At 49.4% G+C, this 26,479-nt stretch overlaps 1 protein-coding gene across 1 annotated transcript; it reads right to left on the bottom strand.

Annotated features, from left to right (window-relative positions):
- Positions 1 to 7,555: 7,555 nt before the first annotated feature.
- FOSL2 (FOS like 2, AP-1 transcription factor subunit) lies at positions 7,556 to 25,202 on the bottom strand. Its single transcript, XM_074897061.1, has 4 exons — positions 24,693 to 25,202; positions 18,491 to 18,745; positions 14,725 to 14,832; positions 7,556 to 13,308 (listed from the first exon to the last, which is right to left on the bottom strand). Exons 1-4 carry the CDS (start codon positions 24,789 to 24,791, stop codon positions 12,799 to 12,801), a joined length of 972 nt encoding a protein of 323 aa, XP_074753162.1. The 5' UTR covers positions 24,792 to 25,202; the 3' UTR covers positions 7,556 to 12,798.
- Between the last annotated feature and the right edge of the window lie 1,277 nt (positions 25,203 to 26,479).

Genomic DNA, 26,479 nt, shown 5'->3' with positions numbered 1-26,479 from the left:
GCAGAAAGGGTCAATTAAAAAAAGACGGGAGAGGATAAAAACATAGAAATGCGACTTAAAAGATGATGCTGCATCTGAGGAAATGACGCATAACTCCCTCCTGTCTGTGAGTGATATGTGATGTTGATGCTGACCTGGACTTTCCTGAAGTCACCAAACAGTGATGGCTCTGCTCCTCAAACCCACCTGCCTGCAGCAGGCAGTGCCCACACCCGAGCACCCCTTCCACCACCCCAGTGATTGCTCAGATGAGGGTCCAATGATGTCAGAAGACCTGTAGCAAGACAGGCAGTTCAATTCACCTACTATGTCAAACCGATGTTTCTTTCCTTCAGGTTTTCCCCCCTGTTAATATCAACAAAGAGAAAAACCCAACACAACCTACCTCAAAAATGCAAACAGAATGAAAAACCCCACAAGAGTAAATAGCCAAGGCTTTTATGTTAATGCAAGAGTTGCTGACAGCGTCAAAACAAAGGAAAAATCTCTGGGTCAAATTTGCAACTGATGTAAATAAGCCTACTGAGTTTCAGTGAAGAGCAGTGACTTTCATATAGAATGCATACAGGTACACACGCTCCTCTCGGCCCCCTCCGCTAATACACCCCAGCTCAGTGTCACGAATGACACGGGAAGGGAAGAGGATGACACTTTGGTTTAATTTGTACTTATGCACCACTAAAGCTCAGCATTTCTCGTTCAAAAAAAAAAAAACAACTAACAACTGGGCGAGCGCACAGCTGCAAGGCGGTCTGGGTAATTGTGCAATGCTGGGAACTCTTAGGTAGTTAATAATTATACTCAACCTTCGGTCTAGTTCCTAACAACACCCCTAGGCGTGTCGCTCTTACAGAATAAGGGCACACGCCCTGCTGTGTCTCCTTGCTTAACAGGAACACAAAGTACAGTAGTAGGAGGTGTTTCCTTGAACTCTGAACAATTGGACATTTAAGGATTAATTACTGTTAAGGAGCTTTGGACTGGCAAACACACTAACTCAGCTCTTGGCTGCGTCTCCCAGCCAAGTTCTCTCAGTCATCCTAATTAGACATTCTGATACCATCTTTAATTATATGATCTCACATGCTTTTTTTTTTTTTTTTTTCTTTTTTTTCCTCTTACACTGAACCCCTGTCTCGTGCAGCATGCTGAGTGGGCAGAGCACAGAGGGGTGAATTGGTGGCAAGGAAGGTGCCTGGCTGGGAGTCACTCCGCCGCTGACTTGCGTCGTGCAGGAGCAAGACCATGCACCACTGGGACCCGAGGTGGTTGGGACCTGAGCTCCACACTCTGCTGAAAACACCCAAGGTCTTTCACAAGAGGGAGGAAAGCATTGAGCCTGCCACAGCTCCCTTGCTGCTGTGGGCAAGATGGGACGTATACTGTATTTGTCAGTATTGACTGCAGCCCGGCTGGAATAATCCTGTGCTGAGCGGTATCCAGCCACAGTGAGTGCGTGTGTGTGCACATGTATATACACACACGCTCTCCTGTACACACCTTGATCTTGTTGAAACAACAGGAGGAGCATAGTGCGTGTTATTAATGTTTTTCACCTTTGTAAACACTGCATTGCTGGGGCGACGCTCCTGCGTCCCGACTTGCAGCACCCAGTGGTGCTGCGGGCCTGGTGCCCTCCCATCCCCCTCGCCCCAGCGCCTGCCAAAAGCTGCCGAAGCTGCTTCACATTCAAGTTGGTCCTGTTGGTCTGCAACATCCTTCCTAGGAAGGGACCTGGCTACATCCAAGAGCCACTAACCCGATGTCACCTTGGCTTCTATGTGCTGTGGTTTGCTGCCCACCCTCCTACAGCCCCCCCTTCTCCCAGATGCAAGAAGGGAAGTTTTGGGTGGCGTGCTTTCAGCTGAAATGCTGCTCTGCCGAGCTGGAAACTCAGTATACCCTGAGGTCAGCTGAGGTTCACTAAACTGAGGAACTCCTTAAATGGTATAGTCTGAAAAGCTGTCTCCCTTTGTCTTTGTGAGCAGCACAGGGATGGATGGGAGAGTTCTCACTGGGACCCTTTTTAAAATGCTGGACCCCCAACTTTGCGTGACTATGGGGGCAAAGACACAGCTGCAGCCTCCCTGCTTTCCCCAGCGCCAGCCCGCTCCCTGGAAACGGCTCCAAGATCCACCCCTGCCTCTACCTGCCAGCAGAACTGGTTGGCCTCAACAGAGAGGACGCACAGCACCCGTGCTTGCCCCATGCTCCTGGCGCTGGCGAGCCTGGCATGCATGCTGGCAGGTTCTCTGCCCTGCCTGTCCTCCTCTAGGGTCTGGGCTAGCCTGTGGGCATAAGCACCACTGAGCACTTTGCCACTGTTTCCAAAATCAGGGGGGAGGAAAGGAGGACCTGACTGTCCCAGGCAGGCAGCAGTACCCCACACAGGGAGGAGCCCTCTCCTCCCAGTTCTTTGGCGTTCCTCACTGATTCAGAGTCAACATAATGGGGCTGAGATGGCGCCATTGATCCTGCTGGGCAGGTGGAGCCGCTGTACAGGTAGGGATTAGTAATGGCTTTCTTCCCTTAGCACAGGGTCACAGGATTCACAGCCCTTCATACAGCCCCGTGGTGGAAACAGTCTTCCTCCCTCCCCGCCACCAGAAACATGCTGCTGGTCCTGGAGAATGGAGAAATGGCAGCAGCTGCACAGAGAAATTAAGAGTTGGAGTTAAGTGAGAAAACAAAAACAAAATAGGGACCAGACAGTCACCACGGGTGAAGGATAGACCTACTCTGCCAAGGCAGTGAATCCTGGGACCATCCTTCCTCCAGCCCCCTAGGCCAGGCAAGTCCATGCAGTCAAGGTCCTCCTATAGTCAAGGTGCATCTTGGAGGACCTCGAGTTGCCAGGACCTTCCCTGTACAGCTCCTTCTGCTATGTGCCACCACAGCACAACCTTGCTCCTTGCAGCTGCCTGGGGAAGGACTGGCCAGGTGTGACTGTGGCTTCAGCAAACTCCCCACCTCCACGAGGACAACAAAAGCAGTGGGGAGGAAGAGCATTACTCCAGGATGAGCACCCATCCCAGCTGCAGGTGCTGACAGAAGAGCATGCACAAGGTCAAGGGAAGCACGTGAAGCCGACGTACCAAAGGCGTCACTCTCATTTCCTATTCCCTCCCTTTCACAACAGACAGTGTCACAGGCAGATCTTCATTTCCTCAGCTGCCAGAAGTGGAGAAGGTTAAGATACCAGTATGGCCTCAGAACATTGCTCAGATTAGAGATTGAATCACAGACTTGTGGTTCATAAACATAATGTTCAATTGGAGGCTACAAAAGGCAGCTAATGTCTCCCATCACCCCTGTGACCTGTAGCAGCCAGGGAGGAGCAGAGGGTTGCAGCCCTTTAAGTCAGCATCGGCCTAGAATGAAGGCTACAGTGACTGACTCCTGCTGTGTGAGGCTCTGGTGCTGCTCGGTGCCGGTGCAGATGCCTTGCCCTAAGCCCTGGCTTTGAGGGGTCGAAACAGGGCTGTGCCTGGCTAGACCACAGGGTGATCTGAGCTGTGGAGGGATGATGAGCTCACCTTCCCCCCTAGATTACTGGAGACATCCATGGGCCTCTGGCATGTAACTCTTCTTTTAAGCCCACAGGCTGGCATCCGCTGCTCTACCCTCATTAACATGAGATAAACAGTTTCAAAACTAAGTTAAGTGCATTTCAGGGTAGTATTACGATGTAAGCAACTGAAACGGGAATTAGGTGAATTAAAGCATCCAGTGCTTGAATAACTCAAGCTACCCAAAGGAAAAGAACTGACCTATTTATTGCCTTTGCCCCAAACCAGCATCATCTCCTCCTGTGGCCGCTCACATCACTAATCACCAGCATGAGTGTTTGTCATCACTGGGAGCTACTAATGAATTTGCCCAAGTCTGGGAGCCCAATTAGGGTTACAGAAAGGAGGTGGGGGGCCAGGGAGAGAATCTGTGCTCAGTCAATGGATTGTGCCTGACACATGAGCTCACCTAGGATCACCAGCTGCAGATCCATATTTACCTTTCCAGGGAACTTGAAAAACAACTTCTGCCTGAGAGATGAAAAACGGTAGGAGAGCCTGCAAAAGGCAAGTAGGCAACCGTTTCTGGCACTGCCTGTGATCTTGCAGAGCTGTACAGTCATTTGTGGGATGCAGGCTCTAGATTACGGCCATGTAAGGCCTGTCTCCCTCTCTTCCCCCACGCTAGTCTGTGGAATGGCGCATGAAAAATGAACAGGGAAATCTGAGACTCACACTGAGGCAAGCTGAACAGTTTACATTCTTGTCTGCCATGATATCCTCCTCCCAGCTTAGTCCTTATCTGTTTGACCTAGCCTAGCCAGCATCAAAAAAGCTGGTATTTAGTACAGAGGAATTTTGGAGTTCAAATGAGATAGCACTACAAGGAGAAAGAAACATGTTCACAATATACTCCTTCTAGACTATATGGAATCAAAACCAGAAAGGCAGAATGGTTGGGGTTGGTAGGTACCACTGAAGAGTGTCTAGTCCACCTCTCTGCTCAAGCAGGGTCAGTTCAAGCAGATTGCTCAGAGACATGTCCAGCCAGGTTTTGAATGTCTCCAAGGATGGAGACTCCACAAACTTCCCTGGGCAACCTCTGCCACCGGTTTGACCACCAGTGAAAAAGTTATTTTCATGTCCTTTATTACAAATTGTGACCATTGCCTCTCATCCTGTCAGCTAGTACTACTAGGAAGAGCCTGATTGCTTCTCCTTTGCTCCCTACCCTCAGGTATTGAAACACTTTGGTAAGATCCTCCCCAAGCTTTCTTTTGTCAAAGCCAAACACTTCCAGCTCTCTCAGTCTCTCCTCCCAGCCTTGCCCTGTCTTCATCAAGGAGAATCTTCCTGAGGTGTCTTGGATCTGACTATGCTGGAACATGCATGAAAAAGTTTTCAAATCTCAGCCTTATGAGAGGGTGCCAGCAACTACCACCCAGGTTAATAGCCCATCTGTACTGCTCCTTATGCTGACAGTGGCCAAGCACTGCTAAATGGGGTCCGTCCTTGTGCCATACAAGACAAAGCTGAAAACACTGGACTCCTGCAACTGAATCAAGAACTTGTTATGACAACATGAAACTTCAGGGGGATCAGGTCATAGGTATCAGTAGGAGTAGGACCATAAGGTGGTGTGTTTCTTTTAAAAAATGTATCATTTGTTCCACTTCGGGGTATCTGATGCAATAACCATGTCACAGTTTTCCTCTGTCACATCCTTCCCACATGACAGTGGAAACATCACTTCAAACCAGCATTCTGGATGCTCTCCTTTCCCCCACACTCCTACTCCAGCTCTGCTTGCCATTAAGCTTTCTTCAGGTTTAGCACATGCTTGTTCTTTCTATTGGCTGCAGAATTTCTACAGTGTTCCTGTAGCTGCTCCTAAAGATTCTAGACCAAGTTAAAAAAGTAAAAAAAAAAAAATCCACAACACAAAAAACATCACCAAATGCCATCATCTGGCAACTTGCCATCTCTGGCAAGATATATTCATGTCACCCCTCTGGGCTTTTTCTTGCCACAAGACCCACCCAGGTAGGGTCTTCCCTCCACTGAATACATAAGACCACCAGGCCACCCGCACATGCTGCCTGGAGAGATGAACCGCTTCTTGGTACTTCACTAAGAAATGTGACCGTGAGGAAAGTCCAGAGATGAGTCTTGCAACAGGGGAAGGGGACAGGCAAAAGAGAATTGGTAGCCTCTAGATTCTTGTACACACTAAAGACATAATTGGGATGTATAGTGATCCCGATGGAAGAGTTTTTGGTGCAGATGCCTCTCTCATCCTTTTCTTTGCCAAAGGAACGGGTGATCTCTCTTCCAACATGACACTGCCCACCCCATGTTAACACACAGATCCCTCACTTACATGACAAGGCCTGAGCATTGCAGGGTGGAGGGGGGGTGAGCCTGTTTCAACAGAGGAGGAAATTCCCCGTGCAAAGTGGAGATCTAAAACAAGATGAGGATGTCAAGAAAAACACAGTTTCCATGTCAGTGTGGTAGAATATGGCCTCCCACAGCTAGAAGACTGGTGGAGAAGAGTTTGCTCTGCTGTGTAATTTCATCCTTCAAAACCAAATTATAGTAACTGCTGTGGACATTCCAGTGTCTGTGAGCTAATGATGATAAAAGGCAGCCACAACCAGGCAACGCTGGGAGGAAATCAGGTGGGAGACTTAGACTCACAACCAGCGTTTGCAGACAAGCACTCTTAAGGTTGCTCAGAGGGCGCTGTTAGCCAACAGAAGCTTAGGGAGGACTTCAGGTTGGCAGGAGGCAAGCAAGAACGTATCCTCATGTTATCCTTGTTTTTTTGGGAGGGGGCGGAGGGGGGAATACACTGCCAAAGGAGCCGGTTTGACAAAATCAAGGCTGGATGCCTCTGTGCATCAGTGTAATGGAAAAGCCCTTTGTGAGGCAGGAAATCTTGGAGGCACTCCCCTTAGAGAAACCTTGTGTGCAGTAGGAGATCAAATGGGGACTCCCCCATGCCTGAGGCCCTGTGGAAATAGATAAGTGATGCTGCTCTTGGGTCCTTCAACATATTTGCTTATAATTGCCATGCCCCCCAGAATAACTGCTTTCTCCTTTAGCCCCACCAGGACAAGCATATTTAGAGAAAGCTTCCCAAAGGCTCTCCATCATCCCCTCTGTCATCCTTGACTCTGTGAGGCACCCTAAAGCTGGCCTCAGCTCTACAGCCCAAACCCTCCTATGCTGACTTTGTGTCAACTTTCCTACAATATGGATTCCTGACTGCTGAACTCACTTCACACAGGCATGTGCATGTATTCCCTGTTCTGGTGACTGATATCTTCAGCATTCTCCATGACTTCACAAATATTTTCATACACCAGCCACATAACTTACTCTGACATCTCTCATATCCTTCCCCATGACACTGTGAGAACACAGGGGTTTAAAAAAAAAAAAAAAAAGAAAAAGAAAAAGATGGACAGAGACCAGCAGGAAACCAAAGCAGACATTACTCCTGAGGAAACCCATGAGTAAGGAGCAGCTTGGCCTGGCGCCAGCTTGGCTAGCCATGACTCACCTAACATCTCCTCCCCACCACAGTTTCTTTTTTAACTTGAATAGGACATCCTCCACTCCTAAGCTGGTGTATCTGGGTTCCTTCCACTCCAGAGGCTGCAACTTTTCCCAGGTGAGCAAGGAAATCCCATCTTAACCTCCTCCTTACTGCCAGTGAAGGAACCATGTTTTCCAACCCACATTTTCAGAGCAGAAGCTTTGAGTCCTTCTGGCTGAGGAAAGTAAAGTCACCCCAGCACACATTTTCCAACTCTATCCCTTTCTTTTTGAAGCCAAGATAAAAGGATTAATGTATTATTTGCCTTTTAGCACAGGTGGTCTGCTCTGCTACTCTCTGCCCCATTTACCATTGTTGCAGATAACTGCTGTCTGGATTGCAGGTGCTCTAATGAAAGAAGCCTTGAGATGTGCTACCACCGGCCACCTGGCAATGCTGTACCCATTTGTTCATATTGAAGGAACATGCAAGCTTTTAATTGTTCATGGCAAAGGGAGCTTTTTAATTACTTCAATTAACAGAGAGAGAAGAACTCCAGTTAGCTCTTGCTATACAAAAGAGTGTCCACAATGTCATTAAAACAAGATTTACAAGTGTCATAACTCTCAGCAGCATAGTCAACAATACAGCCAATCATTACAACTGAGCACCAAAGGAGAAGAGGGGAACATCACACCACCGAGGAATGGGAGGAGAAGAAAGGAGTATGGGAGGGAAGGTGCAGAGGAAAAAAAAAAAAAAGTCATTTTTTCTTTTCAGTCTAAATTGATTTTATTCTACAAAATGCTACTCAGTTAAAATTGTAAAAGCAAAACCATTTTAATATGTTCTTTCTTTCATAGCAGCAAGCTTTCTCTAACAAGCTTTTTGTTTTAGTGCAAATACTGTAGGCCTGTAATTCAGTAAAATAACGAGAACATAAGAAAGACAACACCAGAGAGAATGCCTCAGAGCTGAGATTCTCCAGGACTGCAAGAACAATATCAAGATCACGATGAGCAATGAAGGGTCCCAATTCAGCAGTCACCTTTGAGAACCTCCTTGGCTGAAACTATTTCACCGCAGACAAAAAAAAAAAAAAAAAAAGAGAAACCATGATCTAAAGCTTTTGAGGAAAAAAAAAAAAGATAACGGTGCCCCCAAACCTTCAATAATCCTCATGATCGCCTATTAATCTCTGGGGCTTGATTCCACCTCTGACATCCACTTTGCAGCAGCAAAATGCTACTGATGCTTTCAAATTGCCTCCAGGAGAGTGGAATCAGAATCAGGCCCTTTCTGTATCTGAGGATCTTAAAGTAGACTTTAGTGACATGAGTAACTTATCGCTCTAATAAAGATGCACTATCCCTTATTGATGTTACTTTGAACTACACAGTATATCAAGATATATACAACAGTTTATCCTCTCACTGAGCAAAAACAATTGGATACCTATTTTCTACACATTTTAATATGGTTTTAATATCAAGTAACCACAAACAAGAAAGTGGAATAACCCTTTAATCATACAGGATAGGAAGGGAACAATTAGGTAAAACAGGATGGGATTTTATTATTATCTTGTATTCTGAGATTTGTCCTCAACTCCACCTACTGTTCACAGAGGAATGATAATGCATCTTTAGAAACATATCTCTTTTTACATTTTATACAGACAACAACAAAACCCAGAATCTTTTATTTAAAGAATCAAAAAGAAATTATTAGCCTAAAAAAAGAAGAAGATTGGAGTATTTTTAATGCTTTCTTTATTATATCCAAGTCTTGAACAGAAAAAAAGATGTAAACATGATAAATAAATAATAAAATGTAGATTGTTCCCCCCACCTCTTAAAATGCTTGACTTGGCCTTCCTTATGAAAATGAACTTGTAAGTATCATAAGATTCCTTACATTTAGAAGTCTGTTTTAGAATGAAAAAAACAAACAAAACCCCAACAACAGAAAGAAAAAAAAAAAGAAGAAGCAACAACCAAACACCAGGAATGTGAGCTGGGAGGATGTTAAATTAATGGCGGGCAGATCTGCTGGAGCAGGCACAAGACGGCTGCCTGCCAATAAATAATAAGATACCAGGGAGGAGGGGGGTATCTTAGGTTTGTTTTAATTTTGGTTGGTTGGGTTTTTTTTTTTCATTTATGATGAAGGCCAGGTGGATCCTACATACAGTAAGCAGCAAAATTAAAGGTTCAGATGAACTAAATAGATCATTTAAATAATAATTATAAAAACACAACAGAGAGCTACTGTCCCCAGCATGTTGGTCCCAAATCCCATCACACCACAAGCAGTTTGAGACTTACCCAGTCTCCACACCTACAAGGAAGGAATGGATGAAGGCAATGCCACAACTGGGAAGGGGGAAGGAGGAATGAGAGCAAAACTGGAATGGCAAACATCACCTGGAAGCTGAATGTTTCCTTCAATGCAGCTGCTACTGCTCCTCCCAGTTTGGCACTGATTAATTTAAGATGTTATTAGAGTCTTTGTTGGGCCAGTCACTATGGGGTTGACCCAATACCAGCTGAAATTCCCTGGGCCTTTTTCTATTGACTTCAACAACTCTTGATCAGACACTAGTTATAACAGCTCTTGCCTCCCCATTACATGCAGAACACAGAGACGCTACATTTAGCAATTAGCAGGGAAGATACTCATGGAAAATACCCCTTTGGGGATAGGGAGGACAGTCAATTCCTAAAAAGCACACCAGTAAATCTGAAAAGAATAATGCAGGGCCAGACTGAAACAGCAGCAGAGCTCAAGTTGTACCTGTCTGCCAGAGACTAATCAAAAGTAAGGCTGATTCACAACAACGTACAAAAGTCAGGAGACCAGCGATCCCAACACAGGACATCCTCTGAGAGATCTGAGGGACAAAATGGGCAGGCACAAGGTATTTGGGGCTTTTTCCAGATAGTAGAAAATAATCCTCTCTTCTGGGCAGTTTCACATGGCTCCTGTCAGTATCACAGGACAGACAAGGGGACTGTCCTGTTCTGTCTCTGAGAAGGTCAATGACAAGGCAGCAGGCAAGGGCCAGCTGCAGCTCCTTCTGGCAATGATTCAGTGAGCAAAAGAAAAGGTAGGTTTTTGTTGTTCCACTAGGCGCTAGGCTTATACTAAGGCTTGAGGAGGCACCTGACTTCCTGAAAGCCCTAGCAGGAACATTCCTGATCCTCTGGGAGACAGTGATCCTAGTCAGCTGGCCTCAAAAGTAGGTACAACACTTTAGGATTCATCATTTGTCAATGTTGCATTCTGCAAAAATGGATGGAAGTGACATGCAGACACATTTTATTGAACAGTTTTAGATTCTCAATCCAGACTAGCCCAGACAAGCATCTGGCAAAATGGAGACTGTTAAAGAAGCAGCAGTTTCACCTAAAGTGATATCATCTACATAAAACCCTAGGAAAACAGGATGCTCTGTGCTAACTACGGCAAATTTAAGGTCTATTTTATTAAAAAGGAAGTTTTGATGTTCATGTAAGGACAAGAGAACTCCTTTATTAATTTTACTTATTGTGTAAGCTCAATTTGAAACCTCTAGCACTAGTATAATAATGGAAGTGTTTAGTAATAAAGAAAAAGCCTGAACCACAATCAGCTTTATGAAGCAAAAAGATCACTCCTATCCTTCTATTTCTGGCAGGTTTGATAAATACTGGGTTTAAAAATAATAGTAATAATAGAAAAGCAAAGCCTACCTTTAGAGCCAAAGTAGTGTCCCTTTGAAATGATTCAAGGAATGGGCAGTGGTCAGGGTTTGAGGGAAGCCAGCCCTGCTGAGTAAAGTTCTGGTTCCACAAGACTGAGCCCTATTAATTCCCAGTGGTGTTGATGAGGACTGCAGCAGTTTAGCATCTCACAGGACTGACCCTATAATCGCATACTGCATTTCTCCAGGTCCAGCCTGACCAAGAAATACCCTGGTTTCAGTTGATTAAAAAAAAAAAAAAATAAAAATAAAAGAACAAGAAAATCTCACACCAAAATAAACAGCTGCCACCACAGCTTCAACAGACAGGACCAAAGAGCTATCCCCTAAGCAGCTTAGCTGGCAAGCCGGGCAATCCTAGTGTGCACATGGTCATGGTTTGTCAGTGCCTTGACATCAACGAGAATTGAACTTGGCTCCAAATGGGGATAAGTTATACACCTTACTGTTTTCAGTAGTGAACATCAGCACTGGAAAGCTTGTGCCCTCTGTGAGCACTTAGTAGTAGCAGCCAAGCCCACAGGTTGGAGAAGACAAGGACCCAGGGCTAGGGGAAGAGCCCTTTGATTTGTTTTTTGTCTTCAGGCCAATCAACCCCAACAAAACCAGATCAATTACAATGCAAAAAAAAAAAAAAAAAAAGAGGCCAAAGACCAAGGTGCAAATAATGGTAATCCATTTTCCTCCACGGTCAATCTGTCATTCATAACCAGAGGTTATCAGAAGCTCTGTTCTATCTCAAACAGGTCATCACTTCAACCACACCACTCCGGCCTGGACAGGAGTGCCTTGTGGCCTGTGCTAGGCTGGAGGCTGAACCTTCCCCCCAAGCTTGGAAACTGAGAATCCGACCAAACAGTACCTGGTAGTATCAATGGGTGGATGCATGCTACTTTGTTTCCAACAGTGAAAAAGTCAGCATGGGTACAGCCAGCTAGTTTCACCCTTTTATCCACTGCCAGTCTCCAGCCTCGATTTATAGGCACGTGGTGCCACCTCTTTTTTGGTAGCGTGTTCTGCAAATATGGCCAAGGGGAAGATTTACTAACAGGAAGAGATCAGCCTCTGAGTCAGAAGTCCTGATGGGGAAGAAGATGCAATACTCCCTAGACAGCGGGCAGCCCAGGAAAAGTAAACAACAAGCAGCAGATTTGATATCCACCAAACTGGGGTAAAACCCTGCCAAAGACACTGGCAAGTTCCAGCCCAGCAGCTTTTATGATGTTACTTTGGCCCTGAGATGCTAACTTGTTTTTTTGAGGAGCCCAAGGGAATAAATATTATCTACATTTTTAAAAAAGAAAAGGTTTCTGCATGAGCCTCCTGCTGTCTCTGTGCCCCAGGCCAGAGTTATGAGCTCTGCCCTTGCTGCTGAACCCTTGGGTTCCTTTTGGTCCCCTCTCTCCCAGCCCTCCCAGTCATCCTCCTCCTCCTGCCTGGGCAATCCTATGTGTTTCCCGCAACCTGTCCCAAGAGGAAAGATACTAACAAGCCTTTAGACTTCAGAACAACTGGATGAAATGTCATGGGATTGACAACATTGGAAATGATAAGCACAGAGGGAGAGAGAGAGGGAAAAAGAGAAGTTGAAAGATCAACTAACCAGAATGATCTAAGCACAGAGCACAACCGATCAGATCAATTCACAAAGGAAAGGGACAACTAGCAACTGTCTGCAGCTCTCCTTCAGTCCTGGCCAGGAGTGCTTCACAAGTCCACTACGGCCATGAAGAGGTTTCCATAGGCAGTCCCTAAAGAGGAGACATCACCCTCTCCAAGCAGTCCCGGTGCGTCAGTCCCACCCTTGCCGTTTCCTGCCTCCAGGGAGCTGGCGTTGGTCCTCACTCTCCTTCCTGAAGCTGCAGCACTTTCCCATCCTTGTTCTTGCTGCCCTTGTGCTTGAACGATCCTGTGCCTGTCTCTAATCCCATGGAAGGGGGCTCCCCCCGTGGTGCTGGGGGGGATGTAACACACTGGCAAAATGGGGGGCTGCAGGGGGATTACAATGCCAGCAAGGTGGGAGAGTTCAAGGAATCTGAAGATTGGTCACCACTGCTGCTGCTCCTCCGGTGAGCTTTGGAGCAGGACTCAGACGGGGAGAGAGGAGACTCCTGATCCAACACGTTGGGGTAGGTGAACACCAAGTTGGAGGAGCCAGGAGTGATGGCTGGTGTTGAGGTCACCACGATGGGAGTGTTGAGTGCCTCCTCCCCATAAAAACCTCCAGCAATGCTGATGGGCTTGATGACAGACCTCTGGGCTTTGTCAAGGACCAAAGAAGAAGATGGGATCTCTTCCTCCACAGGCTCCTGCTTCACCACCACCGCTCCGCTTGCTCCAGTCCGAACGCTCTGGAGGCTGCTGGATGGTGGGCTCCGACGTTCCTCAGGGCTGATTTTGCACACAGGGCTGTGAGCCACCAGCATAAATTCCAGCTTCTCCTTCTCCTTCTGGAGCTCAGCGATCTCCTTTTGCAGCACTGACTTTTCCTCCTCCAGCACTTCGGTTTCCTGCAGACAAAAGGGAAATAAGTAAATATCAGAGGCTCTGGAACTGCTCCTCACCTGGAACATGACCATCAAGTCCAGTTCCCACCTGGCATGGGCAGATAAACTTCACCAATCTAAGGGTTATAAATAGTCTTCCCATGAACTTGCCTTAATTTTCTCATGGACAGCTTCTACCACTCTGTCTTGGAACAACATTTTCACTCTTCTCTCTTGCCATCTGCCTGACAGACACCTTAGCAGAGAGAACTCAGATCTCCCATTGTTTTTTGTTAGGTAAGTCATATTTCTTTTCACTTAGACAGAGGTGGTGTACAGCAGTCTCTAAACTGTTTCCATTTTCTTTCTGTAGTGCATGTTCCAGATCAGGTCTGACAGTTGCCTGACTCTTGCACAAAGGGCTAGCACTCTCGTCTCCACTAGATCATCCCTTGATGCATCCTAGGATTAATACATTTACTTTACCTGTGGTCGCACCACACTGATGGCTCATAGTCAATCTGTGAGCAGTTAGAACCTTCCCATGTGAGGAGCTCAACATCTCACAAAAAAACCTCACCCTCAGTCCTTCAGGATATGACCTTCCACTTTGCACTCCTCTCACTTCTATTACTTTAGTCATGACAATCCTTAAATTCTTCCTATAGGATGTCCTGCCTCCCCTACACTGAGAATACCTCCCAAATTTGAGTCAGCAACATGTTTCACTGGTGTGCTTTCACTGCTATTGCTGCGCTTGTTAATAAGATCATTGAATAAAACCTGTCCCAGGCTGCTTCTTAGCAGGAGCACTGGAGCTTTTCCTCCAGCCTCCTTTAACACAACCCATTCTTGCCTCCTCTTCAGCCAGTCCCTTACCCACCCCACAGTTCCTGTGCTCGCCCTTACCTTCTCCAGCTTAACTCGTTATTTCCCCTGTGGCACCAGACCACACATTTCTGTGGGGTTTCCTTCGTGCAGGAAATCTGTTTCCTCCACCAAAGAAAAGTTAGCCTAAAGGATGGGGGCTTTGATGGGCACATATAACATCTGCTTCATTTTCTACCACTTTCAGATGGTCCTACCATCTTCAGTGCTTTCGTCCTTAATGCCTGCCTTTGAGGCACACAGCATCTTTATTCCCACTTATGGAGGGAGACCAGAGGTAGGAAGACTCCTGCTAGTTGGGAGGCTAGAAGGGAAGACAGCTCCTAGGACATTTTGAGCAGTCAGGAAGGGAAATTTTGGCTTCTGAACTCCAGGCCTGAGGCCTCACCATGGCTGACATAAGATCAACACCTCTGGGCAGCCTTGGAAGGGGAAGGCAGCATGCGTTTTGTAGCATCTTCCTCAAACATGCTAGCAAAGGGAGAGCAGTGCCCTTCGAACCGGTCTGAGGGGCAGGCGACAAGGAAGGAGAAACGTATGCAGAGCACGTACCGCCTGGAGTTTCTCTGTTAGCTCTCGACGCCTGTTACGACACTTAGCAGCTGCCAGCTTGTTCCTCTCTCTCCGGATCCTTCGCTTCTCTTCTTCCTCAGGCGACAGCTGTGGGCAAGCGCCAAGAAAACCCACAATCAGATCTGAGCAAGGCATTCCTTGAAGTTTGTGAGGATTTAACCGCAATGCAAAGGAAAAAGGCCTGATCCAGCAGAGTGCTGAACACTCCCCCTCTTCACTGATGTCAGCATAAGATGAAAGCACACAGTATCTCTGCCTGCACTGGGTCTTAGCAAAAGGGCGAGGAGAAGATGGAGCAGGGGGAAGATTGTGTAAGAGGACAGTGAATCTGCACCAAGGCCAAACAGATAAAAGATGCTCTGATTGTTTCACAACTTGGGTGGTACATTAAGCAAAACCAGAGCACGATGTTGTAAGTGCCTCTTTCTTGAAAGAAAATATCTGCTGCTTCCCACACAAAAATAGTTGTTAGCTTGAAGGTCAGGGATGGGGTGGAGGGGGAGACAGGGAATCAGCAGAGCTCCCATGAAGTCCGTGAAGCAACAATGATTTATACCACCCAAAAATCTGACCTCAGATTTTCAAGCACTCAGTGAGATAACACACAGTGCTTCTTGCATCAGCAGGCAAAGCTCCAGTGGTATCAAGGGCTTCCTGAGGCCAGCTGACATCCTCACTGATGGAAATCAGGAGCAATTCCAAAGAAACCCATCGAGCAACACACTTGCGAAACCAGAGGAAGTGAGCAGAAGCCCACAAGATCTGGTCAGGTCAGGCCTAGCTTTTGGGGTTTGAGACGAGGCTTTACAAATCCCAGCAGTGGCAGATAGGCTTGCACCACTGCCAGGGCTGGGGAGCCGGTACAGCAGTGCATGAAGAGGGCCAGCATGGCCCGGCTCACTGCTGCGGCACACGGCATGCAGAAGCCGGTGCAAAGAGACCGCCGTGGGGATCCACAGCAGGCGCCTGGCCATGCATCCTCCTCCGCTGCAGACCGGCCTCGTGCCCTGCACTTCAGCCTCACTGGGCCAGTGTGTGCTGAGGGGAGCTCTGCCCCAGCGACTGCAAACAAAAGTGAAACAAGCACCCTTGCAAAGCACATGTCAGATCTCACGTAGTGCTAGTGGAGAACGGAAAGAAAAACCTTTTCATAAAAGCTTTCAGTTTTAGTATCTTCAGCATCTGTCAAATCACAAGCAAAACATTTACTCTATCTTCTTTTTAGTGTTAGCTTTACTCTAACCTCATTCTGGTTTGTTTGGGTTTACTTTATTTTCTTAATTTCGATCTTTGCAGTTTTGGGGAGTTTACTTCAGCCTCTGGGAATTCCCCTCGTCCAGTTCTGCCTTTTTTTTTCTTTCAGGATCCAGTCTGTGCCTGTGATTTCACCTGCACACAGCTTGAGCCCCAGGATACGCACCAAGGAACACAAGGACTTCAGGACACAGTTTTGGGCCTGAAAGCTTTTCCATCAGCAGATTACAGGGCTCCATCTCAGGGTGGGGAGTAACTCCACCCTCTGGGCAGCAGCTGGTGGGGCATTGGCATATGCCCTGCAGTAAGGAGCCCCTGCCAGCACTGCTTTCCTTGCTACAGCTCTGCCTGCTCACTTCCCAGCCCATATGCGTGCGGGGTAAAAATGTATTTGCACACAAGTATCTGCAGTCAGCAAAGCGTTAAGCAGGCACGCAGATTCTGCACTGACTTGAGGCCTCTGCATACAGTTTTCAAGAGCCCTTTCACGCTTTAGAAGCGCAGACATCAATGTTGGGACCAAAATTTCTCCTCCCAGGGCCCTCTCATTTTTAAAATTACTGTCTCGGAGTCTATGCTTTGCAAAAATCTCAGACGGGGCCGAAGCCCCTAATCTGAATGTGCTAAACATTATACTGGGTCTAAAAAGGAATATTCTGTCAGCGGTTGCTGGATTTGTTTGAAAGTGGTTGGATTTGGCACTCTTCGTGCCCCTGCTGTACGCGTTATCTGCAGCTTGTCCAAGCCCAATACGTGCATTCACTGGCAGAAACGTTCATCAAAACAGGCTCTTTTCATAAAGCGTTACACAATGTTTTCCAAAAAGGCACTGTGATGCGGTGTTCAGAGCACCAACAGCCGAAACCTGAGCCAAAGAGCCACGGTAAAGCACCCTCATACTGCCTTAGCACGTGTCTAATAAAAAAAGACTTGGCTTTGAATGACCCACAGTGAACGGCTTGCAAACAAGCCACAGGCCAGGAATTGCTTGGCAGGCATCCTTCAGCAAATAACTCTGAACAACAAATAAAGCGGAGAATATGGTGATCTCTTCACGGCCAATTTGTGAACACAGAGGCAGCATTTGTCAAACAAATTAGTTGTTGCTAATTATTCCCCCAGTTCTCCTGAGAGCTTCCCTGGCTTTGGACACCAGCCCTGCACCCAGGGAATCGGGAGGTGGCTCCGGCTGGTGGAAAGGAGTGGCACCTACCCGAACCACCACGGCTGCCCCATCCTTCCCCCCAACAAAAATGGGTCCTCAACGCACCCATACCAGCTCCCCGAACAGAGGTGTGCCTCACTCTGCACAAGTCACTTTAACCCCTTCCCTGGCTCTTAGGTCTAAACCAGACAACAAACCCACATAAAATAATCAGACTGTGAATGAAAACAGATGACGTGGAAGTAGAAGTAGGGCTGGTGACTCTTATTGGAAACAGACCTCATGCAATAGTGTGTGCTCGTGTACTGAGGGTGCGCAGTGCATCTCATTACACTGCTCTGCAGCGACCCACACAACTGCTGTTTGGGAACAATTCGGAGAGATGTAGATGATTCAGATTATTATTTTTTTTTAAAGAATTTTTTAAAAAAAAATTCAACCTAGCACTGTGGATAGCTGTTCACCAGATAACCCTGGAGAAGGCTTTTTCTTACCATGAAGAGATTGAGAGGGCTGAAAGGATTTGCAGGACACAAGATGCCTACATCTAGTCCACCTCCCTGCCCCAGCACAGGATCCAGGGTCCCAGTTCGATAATCCCATCGGAAGGCTGAGCACAGGGCAGCAGTCTACGAGCCACCCCATCCCAGCTGTGAAAATGCCCCTGAGTTGGGAACAAAAAAGTCTCTGCTTATAGGATCCCCAGCTCACCTCTGTAAAGAGATCAAGTGATTGCATGCTTGCAGTGGGAAGGTGGATTTAGACTCCAGACATCCAGAAGGCTCTTGCTACTTAGAGTCAAGGTGCTCTAGGGAAGCTGGTCCTCCCTGCACGATGCTGGCTAGTACTGGTGGTATCACCCAAAAGTGAGACTGGAGCAGTGCGAGCTGCCACAGAGCAGATATAAAACACCAGCTGACGTAATTTGGGTGTCAGATTTGTAGAGGACCTACATAAAAGCTCCTCTGCTTGCTCAGAGGTTTCTTTCTGCCTGGAGGGGCAGAGACACTCAGACTGAAACCCAGGACTCAACTTCAGAGTACCACCTGCTTTTTGAAACCAGGCTGCAGCGCAGTGCAGCCCGGTGGTGCAAAGTGGTTGATGGAGGTTGGGTAAGTCTTGCTGTATGATGAGGAGGCAGCAATAAAATCATCCTCTGTCTTACACCCTATGTCACCTTGAGAAACCTCAACACCCGTACAGCGCAGGGGACAGAGCTCAATGCTCCCTGAGGGGGCCAGGAGAGCCCAAGAGAGGACGGGGGAGCAGAAATCTCTGTACGCTTGTTTTCAAAACACCCCCAGCCACTCTCCCTGCCAGAGTTACCTGCTCGTCTCTTCGTCTCCGGCCCACCGTGGTCCCGATGGTTTTGATCACACCAGGTCGCTGAAGGGCCGTGTGTCCAGCCACTGAAGACAGTGGGGGCAGCGGGTGGCTGTAGGGGTGTGAACGAGAGTAAGGGCTTGACATGGAGGTGATGACAGTGGGCTGGACCATCCACTGCAGGTCTTGGCTGGTTGTGATGGCGTTGATCGTAGGGATAAAAGCACTGCCCGATCCTGGCATATCTACTCGAAATTTCTAGGCAGGACAGAAAAGAGAGAGAAAGAGAAGAGAAGAAACCGTCAATGAAAGCAGAACATAAGTGGTTACACAGAAACCATCTAGGCCCTCTGGAGTGGCACTAGTGAGGATCAAAGCAGCACCCGAAGCAAAAGCACCAGCTGCCTGCTAGTGCTTCTGCAGCATCCCAGGCTGCCCCCAACAGCTGCAGCACCCCCAGGGAAGGCACTGGGCTGAAGAGCTTCACCTCCAGAGCAGCCCTGCTCCCTTCCTCATCCCCCCCCACACCTCCCCAGCATCCCCTACGCCAGCCTCCCCTCCCGGGCAGCGTCCCCCCCACCAGCTCCCGCCTGCACCCGCTGCTCCTTCCGGCGTGGAGCAAAAGGGGAATTAAGGAGTTTCAAGAAAAAACACTTCTCTGCCAGTCCAAAGAGAAGGAAGAGAAACTTCAGCTCTAAAATGCCATTACCAAACAGAGCAAAGCCTTCTTCTAACAAAGGATTCCCCTGAAATTTGGGCTCTGTCCATGTAGGGTTTGGTACAGCAAGAACAGCAGCTTGCTTCTTGTTCAGTGGTTCTGCGCTCACCACACACACAAGGCGAGAAACCCAGCCCCGGGATGGTTACGTGCGAGGATATGTATTTTAATAGCAGCCTATAAAATAGGTCTTAGGATTCAGATCGGACAAGTTCCCTGCAGCTCTCTGCACTGTCTAGACAAAACAAGGCAGCAGTAAAACCAAGGCAGCAGGTAATGATCTCCTCCAAAATACATGTACACCTTGTTTCAGACAGAGGTAAATCCATCTGGATAATATGCTGGCACTAAACTGCAAGGAAAACAATCGCTTGTCCCCGGAGGGGGAAATGGGAGAAAGAATGCTTTTGTCTATGCTGAGCTCCTTCAGGAGGCTTTCAATGGTTAGACTCAGTTTTACAGACAGAGGTGCTTGCTCCAGCAATCCCTGCACAAGGGACAGGGCTTGTAGGACCAGCAGCCGTCACTACCACTGATTTTGAAATGCTCCCGTGAAAAATGCGCATTCTTGGGTCCAAGAACTAGCTTCCCAGAGAAGCGAGAGCCCTTGCATCAGCCTGACCTCAGCTCAGGTAAGCGTCCCAGATAAGGGACAACACTTCAACATAGATTTCCTTTTCAGGGTGTGCCTAGTCAAGCACCTTAAGTGCTTTGTTAAACCAAGGCTACTGCAAATAGTATTTCACATTCTGATAGCTACAGCATTTCAGGCTGTAGCATTAGCTACAAGAAGTCCAGCTGCCAACGCCTGGAGATCAGGAGATCCAGTTTGAATACTGACAAATGCTGACTTACAGCTTTGGACGGCTCAACATCTAGCAAGAAAGGACGAGAGAAGGAAGGAGAGAATCCAGTTAAGCAGATGGGGGAATTAATTACACAGACAGGATGACACTGGCACCAAGACCTTGGCAAAAGCCCTGGCAGAACCTCAGAGATTCACCTGGAGCTCGAGTCCAACACAACCTCAGCACACACCACCCCACGTTTGAGAGCACATGCCATCTTTGTAACCTCTCCCAATTAACTACAGAGGCCCTGAGCTGCAAACTGTCAACACTACAGAGGCATTTACCAGCACAAATCTCTTCTTTGCTCTGCCAGGCATAGGCTGTGACCACACGGCACAGGAGAGGATGCCTTGGTGCCTCCACAACCATAACACAAAGGGACCTTAACCTCACAGAAGGGAGGAAGTGCGAGACTAGTTGAACCACAAGTGCTCTAGTCAAGGGATGCAAGTTCTGCTTCCAGCTCCACAAGTGCCTTCTACCATGACCTTTACCTGTCATCCCTCCTGTACCCAAAGAGCAGAGGGGAGGGGGGAAAAAAAAAAAAAAAAAAGTGTCCTGCTTTGCAGGGTCACTAGAAAGCTATGGCTGCAAAACAATCTTTTGGTGCTTTGCTATGCGAAGAGACCTTTTGCATTCCAGAGCAAACAGTTCTGCAGTGGTGCCAGAGTGCCCGGTTACTGCAGCTGCAGCCTCCAACACCTAGTGACCTGCTAAAAATTTCCATCAGAGGTCGGGAGAGCCAGATCCACCACCAAAACAGCCACATAAAATACAAGCATCTGACACAAAGATCAAGCTCCAAGTTATTGATAAAGTGACTACTCCACTTGCAGTCACTTCTGTATTTAACCGAGGACCCTTTTTCTAACACTAGTGAAGGTCTCCTGGACAGCAAAGGGGAGCCGCTCAGTTCATTTCCCATCTCTTGGCAGCTCCATGGTGCTTGTCTGCAGACCCAAGAAGAGACCAAACTCTGTGCCACGCTCCATCTCTGTCACCAGCTTCCTTTCTAATCCCTCAAAATATCTTAAATTCCCCCAAACCTGTATTCTGTATTTTCCAAAGGCAGTCTTTTAACCAGATAACTGAGGGACACACTGCTGCGACAGGCTGAGTCTTCAGATACGGAGTGCTCAGGCTACCTCTGGCTTTCAGAAGCATTGCTTCCTGCCTGGCCAGGCTTTCTCTGCATACCTCACTTGCCCTGCTAGGACACTGCACTGGATCAGCTTTGCCATGACAACACACTGCCAGCCCACCATGGTCTGCCCACTGGCCTTCAGCTCTGACCCCTGAGATGCCCCTGGTTTCAGTGGCAGGCCCCGGAATTCCCTAACACCTTCGCTGCACAGTCCCTTCGAGCACCGGTCTCCTTGCTTTGGAGCTCCAGACCTCTCCCCAGACTACAGCCCCAGCTTTGCTCTCCTCATTCCTCCTCCCTTCAGAGAGCTTTGATCCCCCCGCCAGCCTGGCAGAGCCACCTGCCCTCACCCACCTCCCCGTTTCTCCTCTTTCCAGATCCCCTCCTGACATTTCCTCACCCAGGACACCCACAGCTCTCCTCTCCTGACTCAGGAGAGGCTCCTGGGGGCAACTGTCCACCATCTCTCCGTTCTCCTTATCTACAAGGAATTCACAGCGCTACAGAAAAGATGTGGCGATAGCCAGATTGCAGAGCTACACACGCAGCACGCGCTCAACCACGAAGCCACCGCTCTCCTCCTGACCCAAGCAACTCACAGATGAAGGTATCATTAAAAAAGAGCAACAACTAACAGCAAACAGAAAGAGTCCTGTTATTAAGAGTGCCAAGAGCTGAGGTCAGTCTCTGTTCTGCCTTAAAAATGTGGGGTTGGAGAGCAGCATCCCCCAATCCATAGTCAAGGGGGTCTCCAGCGACTCCTGCCACAGGCAGGGACAGGCTTTGTTAGCAGGTCACAACTTCGGAGCACAGGCAGCATGGGAAAATTTCCAGCTTTGGCTCTGTGGTTCCCTCCACCTTAACAAGGAGTTTCTATACTGCACCCCACTGCATCTCCGCTCCCCTCCGGACCTTCACTTACATCTGTAACTGCAAGCGCTGAGTGTCTAGAAACAGGTCATAAGAAAAACAAACCCAACAGCAAAACCACCAAAAAACCACCCAGAGGATCTTTAACAACTACTTAGTTATCAAATATAGGGTGTATAGGATATATCTTATAATAAATACAGAGCCTAACAGCTCTCCTGTGTTGAGCATCTCAAAGGAAAACTGGATGCAGTGCTGGGATATCCGAGGGGAAAGTCGACCGCTCTGAAAGAGTACACAAACTCTTCCCATTAAAGTCTATGTTTACCACATGGCAAGTCAGTGATTAGGAAAATAGCATGACACGCAACTTAAAAGAAAAATGTTCCACTGCTGTGTTGTATGGGAAAAATAATTAAAAAGCATCAAAGTTTTGGCTCAGACACACAGTTTCCACTTAAACATGTGACCGATGCATCTTTTCTTGCTTTGGGAAAAAAAACACACCAAAGAAAAAATTTCTACAATGCATATTTTCTGTAGCGATAAAACTCTGCAGAACATTGTAGACCAGAATCAGCAGAACAGCTCGACTGCTAGGGTAAAGGCAACACTTACATTTGATCCTAATCTACAACATCTGTAAGGATCAAGGGAAAGGCGACGCGCAAGGCCTTGAGAAATCTCCCGGATTTTTAAAGAAAACATTTATGTTCTCGCTAAGCCGGCATCCTGCTCAAAGCCCCGTTCCAGATAGTAACCCTAGAAACCGGGCTCTGGCCCCCGTATCAAACACCCGCACGGCAGCTGCCTGGGGAAGACACGCAGCCCCAGAAAATTAAAAGGGGAAAACCCAGTTACGGGTCAGACCTTGATAGCTCAAATATTAAGTGGCACCAGAGTTTCACAACCTCCTGCAGCAAGTGCTCGAGTCCAGCGCAGCTGCTGAATCCGAGGAGGAAAGGGAGAGCGAAAGATTTGCAGCCTGCCGGGCGTTTCCAGCTTCTAAGCCCCCCCTCCCCGCTCCCCCACCTTGTCCTGGCATTTACACAGGGAATAAGCCGGAGCCGACCTGCAGTCCCTGGAAATCTCGGTCCACAGCCCGCAGAGGGCACCAGCGAGATGCATTTGGAGCAGGCGGGGAGCGGCGGCGAGTCATTTCTGGTAAAACTTCTTTAATGTGAGGAATGTCACGGGCTGGTACGGTTGGCAAAGTTTAAGACTGGACTTTTTTTTTTTTTTTTTAAATGATCCTATGAGTTCTTGATGCGAAGACAGCAGTGTGCTCACGCTGCCAGTTTGCTCATACAAGCCACACAAGAAATAATAATACTGGGGGGGGGGGGGGGGGGGGGGAGCCCAACTCTGAAAAATCAAAAAAAAAAAAGAGTGAGGTTGGGCCAGCTGATGTAAACAAGTTATGAAATAACCCAGGTTTGTATAACTGGCCCGATTGTGTAATGCCTTCCCCAGAAGTGGTGGATTTACTCGATGTAGGCACATAAGCCATTCCGAGATGTTTTCTTAGGAAAACGAAAAGGAAAAAAAACAACCTCAAACCACCCGACTAGGCTTTCAGGTCCGTGAATTCACGGCGCTCCCACAGGAAATCTCTCCCATTCTTCGAGCGCCGGCCGGCAGCGGGAGCCTGCGGGAGGGACTGGGGCCGGCCGGCGCGGGGAGCGCTCCGGCGCCCCCCCGGGAAACTCCCGCTCGGGAAAAAGCCACCACCAGCCGGAGAGCGGCTCCCGGTGAAGCGAAGCAGCGTCCGGGCAGGGCAGGGCAGGGCCGCACGCCGCCGGCCTTCGGGTCCCACCGGTGGGAAAGACAGAAATAGCGTCAGCGCCGCCGAGCCAAACTTTGGGGGCGAGGGGGGAGAAGCGGGGAGACCACTCGAGACTGTTAGAAGAGCTAGAGGCCACTCCAAGCCACCCCCTGCGTGGTTTAAGGTGGCTGTAATCGCGCCTGGAAAGTCACTCAGGCGGCACCTCCCAAAGTCCCGGGGAAGGCGCCCCAACTGTTGCGAGCGAGCCCGGGGCAGCGCCCGGGAAGGGGCGGCGAGCGGAGGGACCGAGGAGCTCCCGGTCCGAACAAAAGCAGGAAAAAGGAAGAGTCGGACGCGCCTGGGGATTTGCGTTACCGGCCGGGCAGGGGAGCTGCCCGGGGGAACGCTCCGGTTTCCGAGCTCGCCCCGGGCACCAAGGCAGGGTCCCCCCACCGACCCCCGCTCTACCCGCGGCCGGGGCGGCGGAGGCGGGCGGGCAGGCAGGCGGGCGGGAGCTGCCCCATCGCCCGTCCCCGCTCGGGGTCCGGCCGCTGCCTCCCGCGACGCCCCCGGCCACGAGTGGGCACGCCGGGCCCCGACCGGAGGGGAGCTCCGCTCAGCGTCCCGCCCGGAAGGGTCGCGGCACCGGCTCCGCGAGGGAAGGGCAGGGAGGGAAGCGGCGGCGCCGGGCCGGGGGCGACGGGACGGGACGGCGGCTGCGGGCAGCCCGCGCCCCGGCACCGCCTGCGCCCCCGCGGCCGGCGCCGCTCCCCGGGCGTGGCGGTGAACTCCCGCGCCGGGAGCGCTGGCAGCGGCCCCCGGAGGGACCGGGGGAGAGGGGCAGCGCCCGGCCCTACCTGCTGGGCTGCGCCGCTGGAGTAGGTCTCGGGGTGTCCCGGGGAGCCGCTGCTGCCTCTGGAGGAGGTGTCGAAGTTCCCGGGGTAGTCCTGGTACATGGTCCGAGGTCGGGCCGGGGGAGCCGCGTCCCCGCCTTCCCGCACCGACACCCGCCGCTCCCTCGCCGTCTCCCCGCCCCCTTCTCCCTCCCGACCTCTTCGGCTCCTGCCTTTCGCCTCACAACGCTCGCCGCGGAAAGCGGAGGGGAGGGGAAAAAAAAAAAAAAAAAAAAAGAAGGGAAAAAAAAAAAAGGCTTTGGAGGAGAAAAACAGGGGAAAAAGAAGGGGGGAAAAAATAAAAAATAATAAGAGAGGCTGAGGCAGCAGCGAAGCGCCGACGGGACGGGCCGGGAGGGCTGTTCGGGAGCGGCGCCGTGCGCGCAGGCAGTCGCGGACAGCGGTGGCGCCGATGTCCTCTCTCCGCGCTGCCCGGCGAGACTCGCCCCGCCGGCGGAGCGGCCGCGGCCCCGGGGGCTGCAGGCGGAGCGGTTCTCCTCCGCCTCTCCCCCCCCCCCCCCCCCCTCCCTCCTTCCTCCTCCTCCTCCACCCACCACCAACCGCCCCTTTTCCCGGCGCGGGGGGTGACTCAAGCGGGTCGCCTCTTAACGCCCCGCGGTTCCCCCGGTAGCGCGACCGGCAGCTCCGCGCGTACCCGCGGTGACTCAGAGCAATGGCATCGCCCCGGACCCACGCGCTTATTATCCGCCCGCCGCCGCACCATGTGCACTCGCACACGTCAAACCCGCGGCGCACCGGCCCCACCTTTGCCAGAGCGGAGCCTCCCACCTGCCGCCGCCGCGGAGGGGGGGGGGAGAGGCGGGACGGGGAGACGGGGATGGCGCCCGCCTCCGCCGCGCCGCCCCCCGCCGCTCCGCCCGCCCCGCCCGGACCCGCGCAGAGCGCGGGTCCGGGCGGGGCGGGCGGAGCGGCGGGGGGCGGCGCGGCGGCGGGTTCCCGTCAGGCCCCGCCTCCCCCCGCCCCACTTGGTCCCGTCCGTTGTCGCACGTTGCCAAAAATGGTCATTTGCGTCGCACGACGCGAGCGCGGGTTTCCTTGCCGCGGATGACGCGCTGCGAGAGGGATTCCCTGGCTCCGCCGCCGGGATTTAAAGGGGAAGGCACACGGCTTAGTTGGCGCGGGGGGAGCGGTGGGGTTTTGGGGCGCGGGGCGCGCAAGTCAGCGGAAGATTTGATACACGGGGGCTGTCCGGGGGCTCCCCCCCCCCCCGCCCGCCTCTCTGCGGGTGGGTGCCGGCAGCACCCCAGCGCCGGTCCGTTTCGTCACGGCATCAGTAAAGCGAGAGTTAGACTCGGTTACTTTTAATAGCAGTGTTATTTTTATTGGCTTTATTTAATTTATATTTTATCTTTATTTATTTTACTATATTTTATTTTTATTTGTTTTACTGTATTTTATTTTTATTTATTTTACTTTTTTAAATTTTAGTTTTATTTTACTTATTTTTACCTTATTTTACTTTTTTAAATTTTACTTATTTTTATTTTAGTTTTATTTATTTTATTTTACTTATTTTTACCTTATTTTACTTATTTTTATTTCTTTTACTTTTATTTTAGTTTTATTTATTTTATTTTACTTATTTTTACCTTATTTTACTTATTTTTATTTCTTTTACTTATTTTTATTTTAGTTTTATTTATTTTACTTTACTTATTTTTATTTTATTTATTTTACTTATTTTTACCTTATTTTACTTATTTTTATTTCTTTTGCTTATTTTTATTTTG

The sequence above is a fragment of the Athene noctua genome, chromosome 1 (assembly GCF_965140245.1).
Source record: "Athene noctua chromosome 1, bAthNoc1.hap1.1, whole genome shotgun sequence".
NCBI lineage: Eukaryota > Metazoa > Chordata > Aves > Strigiformes > Strigidae > Athene > Athene noctua.
This window is presented reverse-complemented; position numbering and strand designations above follow the sequence as displayed.

Excerpts from the sequence above, each read along its gene's own strand:
- FOSL2 (XM_074897061.1), bottom strand. The coding sequence starts at position 24,791 with ATGTACCAGGACTACCCCGGGAACTTCGACACCTCCTCCAGAGGCAGC. Across the intron at positions 18,746-24,692 it reads CCAGCGGCGCAGCCCAGCAG|AAATTTCGAGTAGATATGCC; the intron begins GTAGGGCCGGGC and ends TGTCCTGCCTAG. Across the intron at positions 14,833-18,490 it reads GGAGACGAAGAGACGAGCAG|CTGTCGCCTGAGGAAGAAGA; the intron begins GTAACTCTGGCA and ends GCTTGCCCACAG.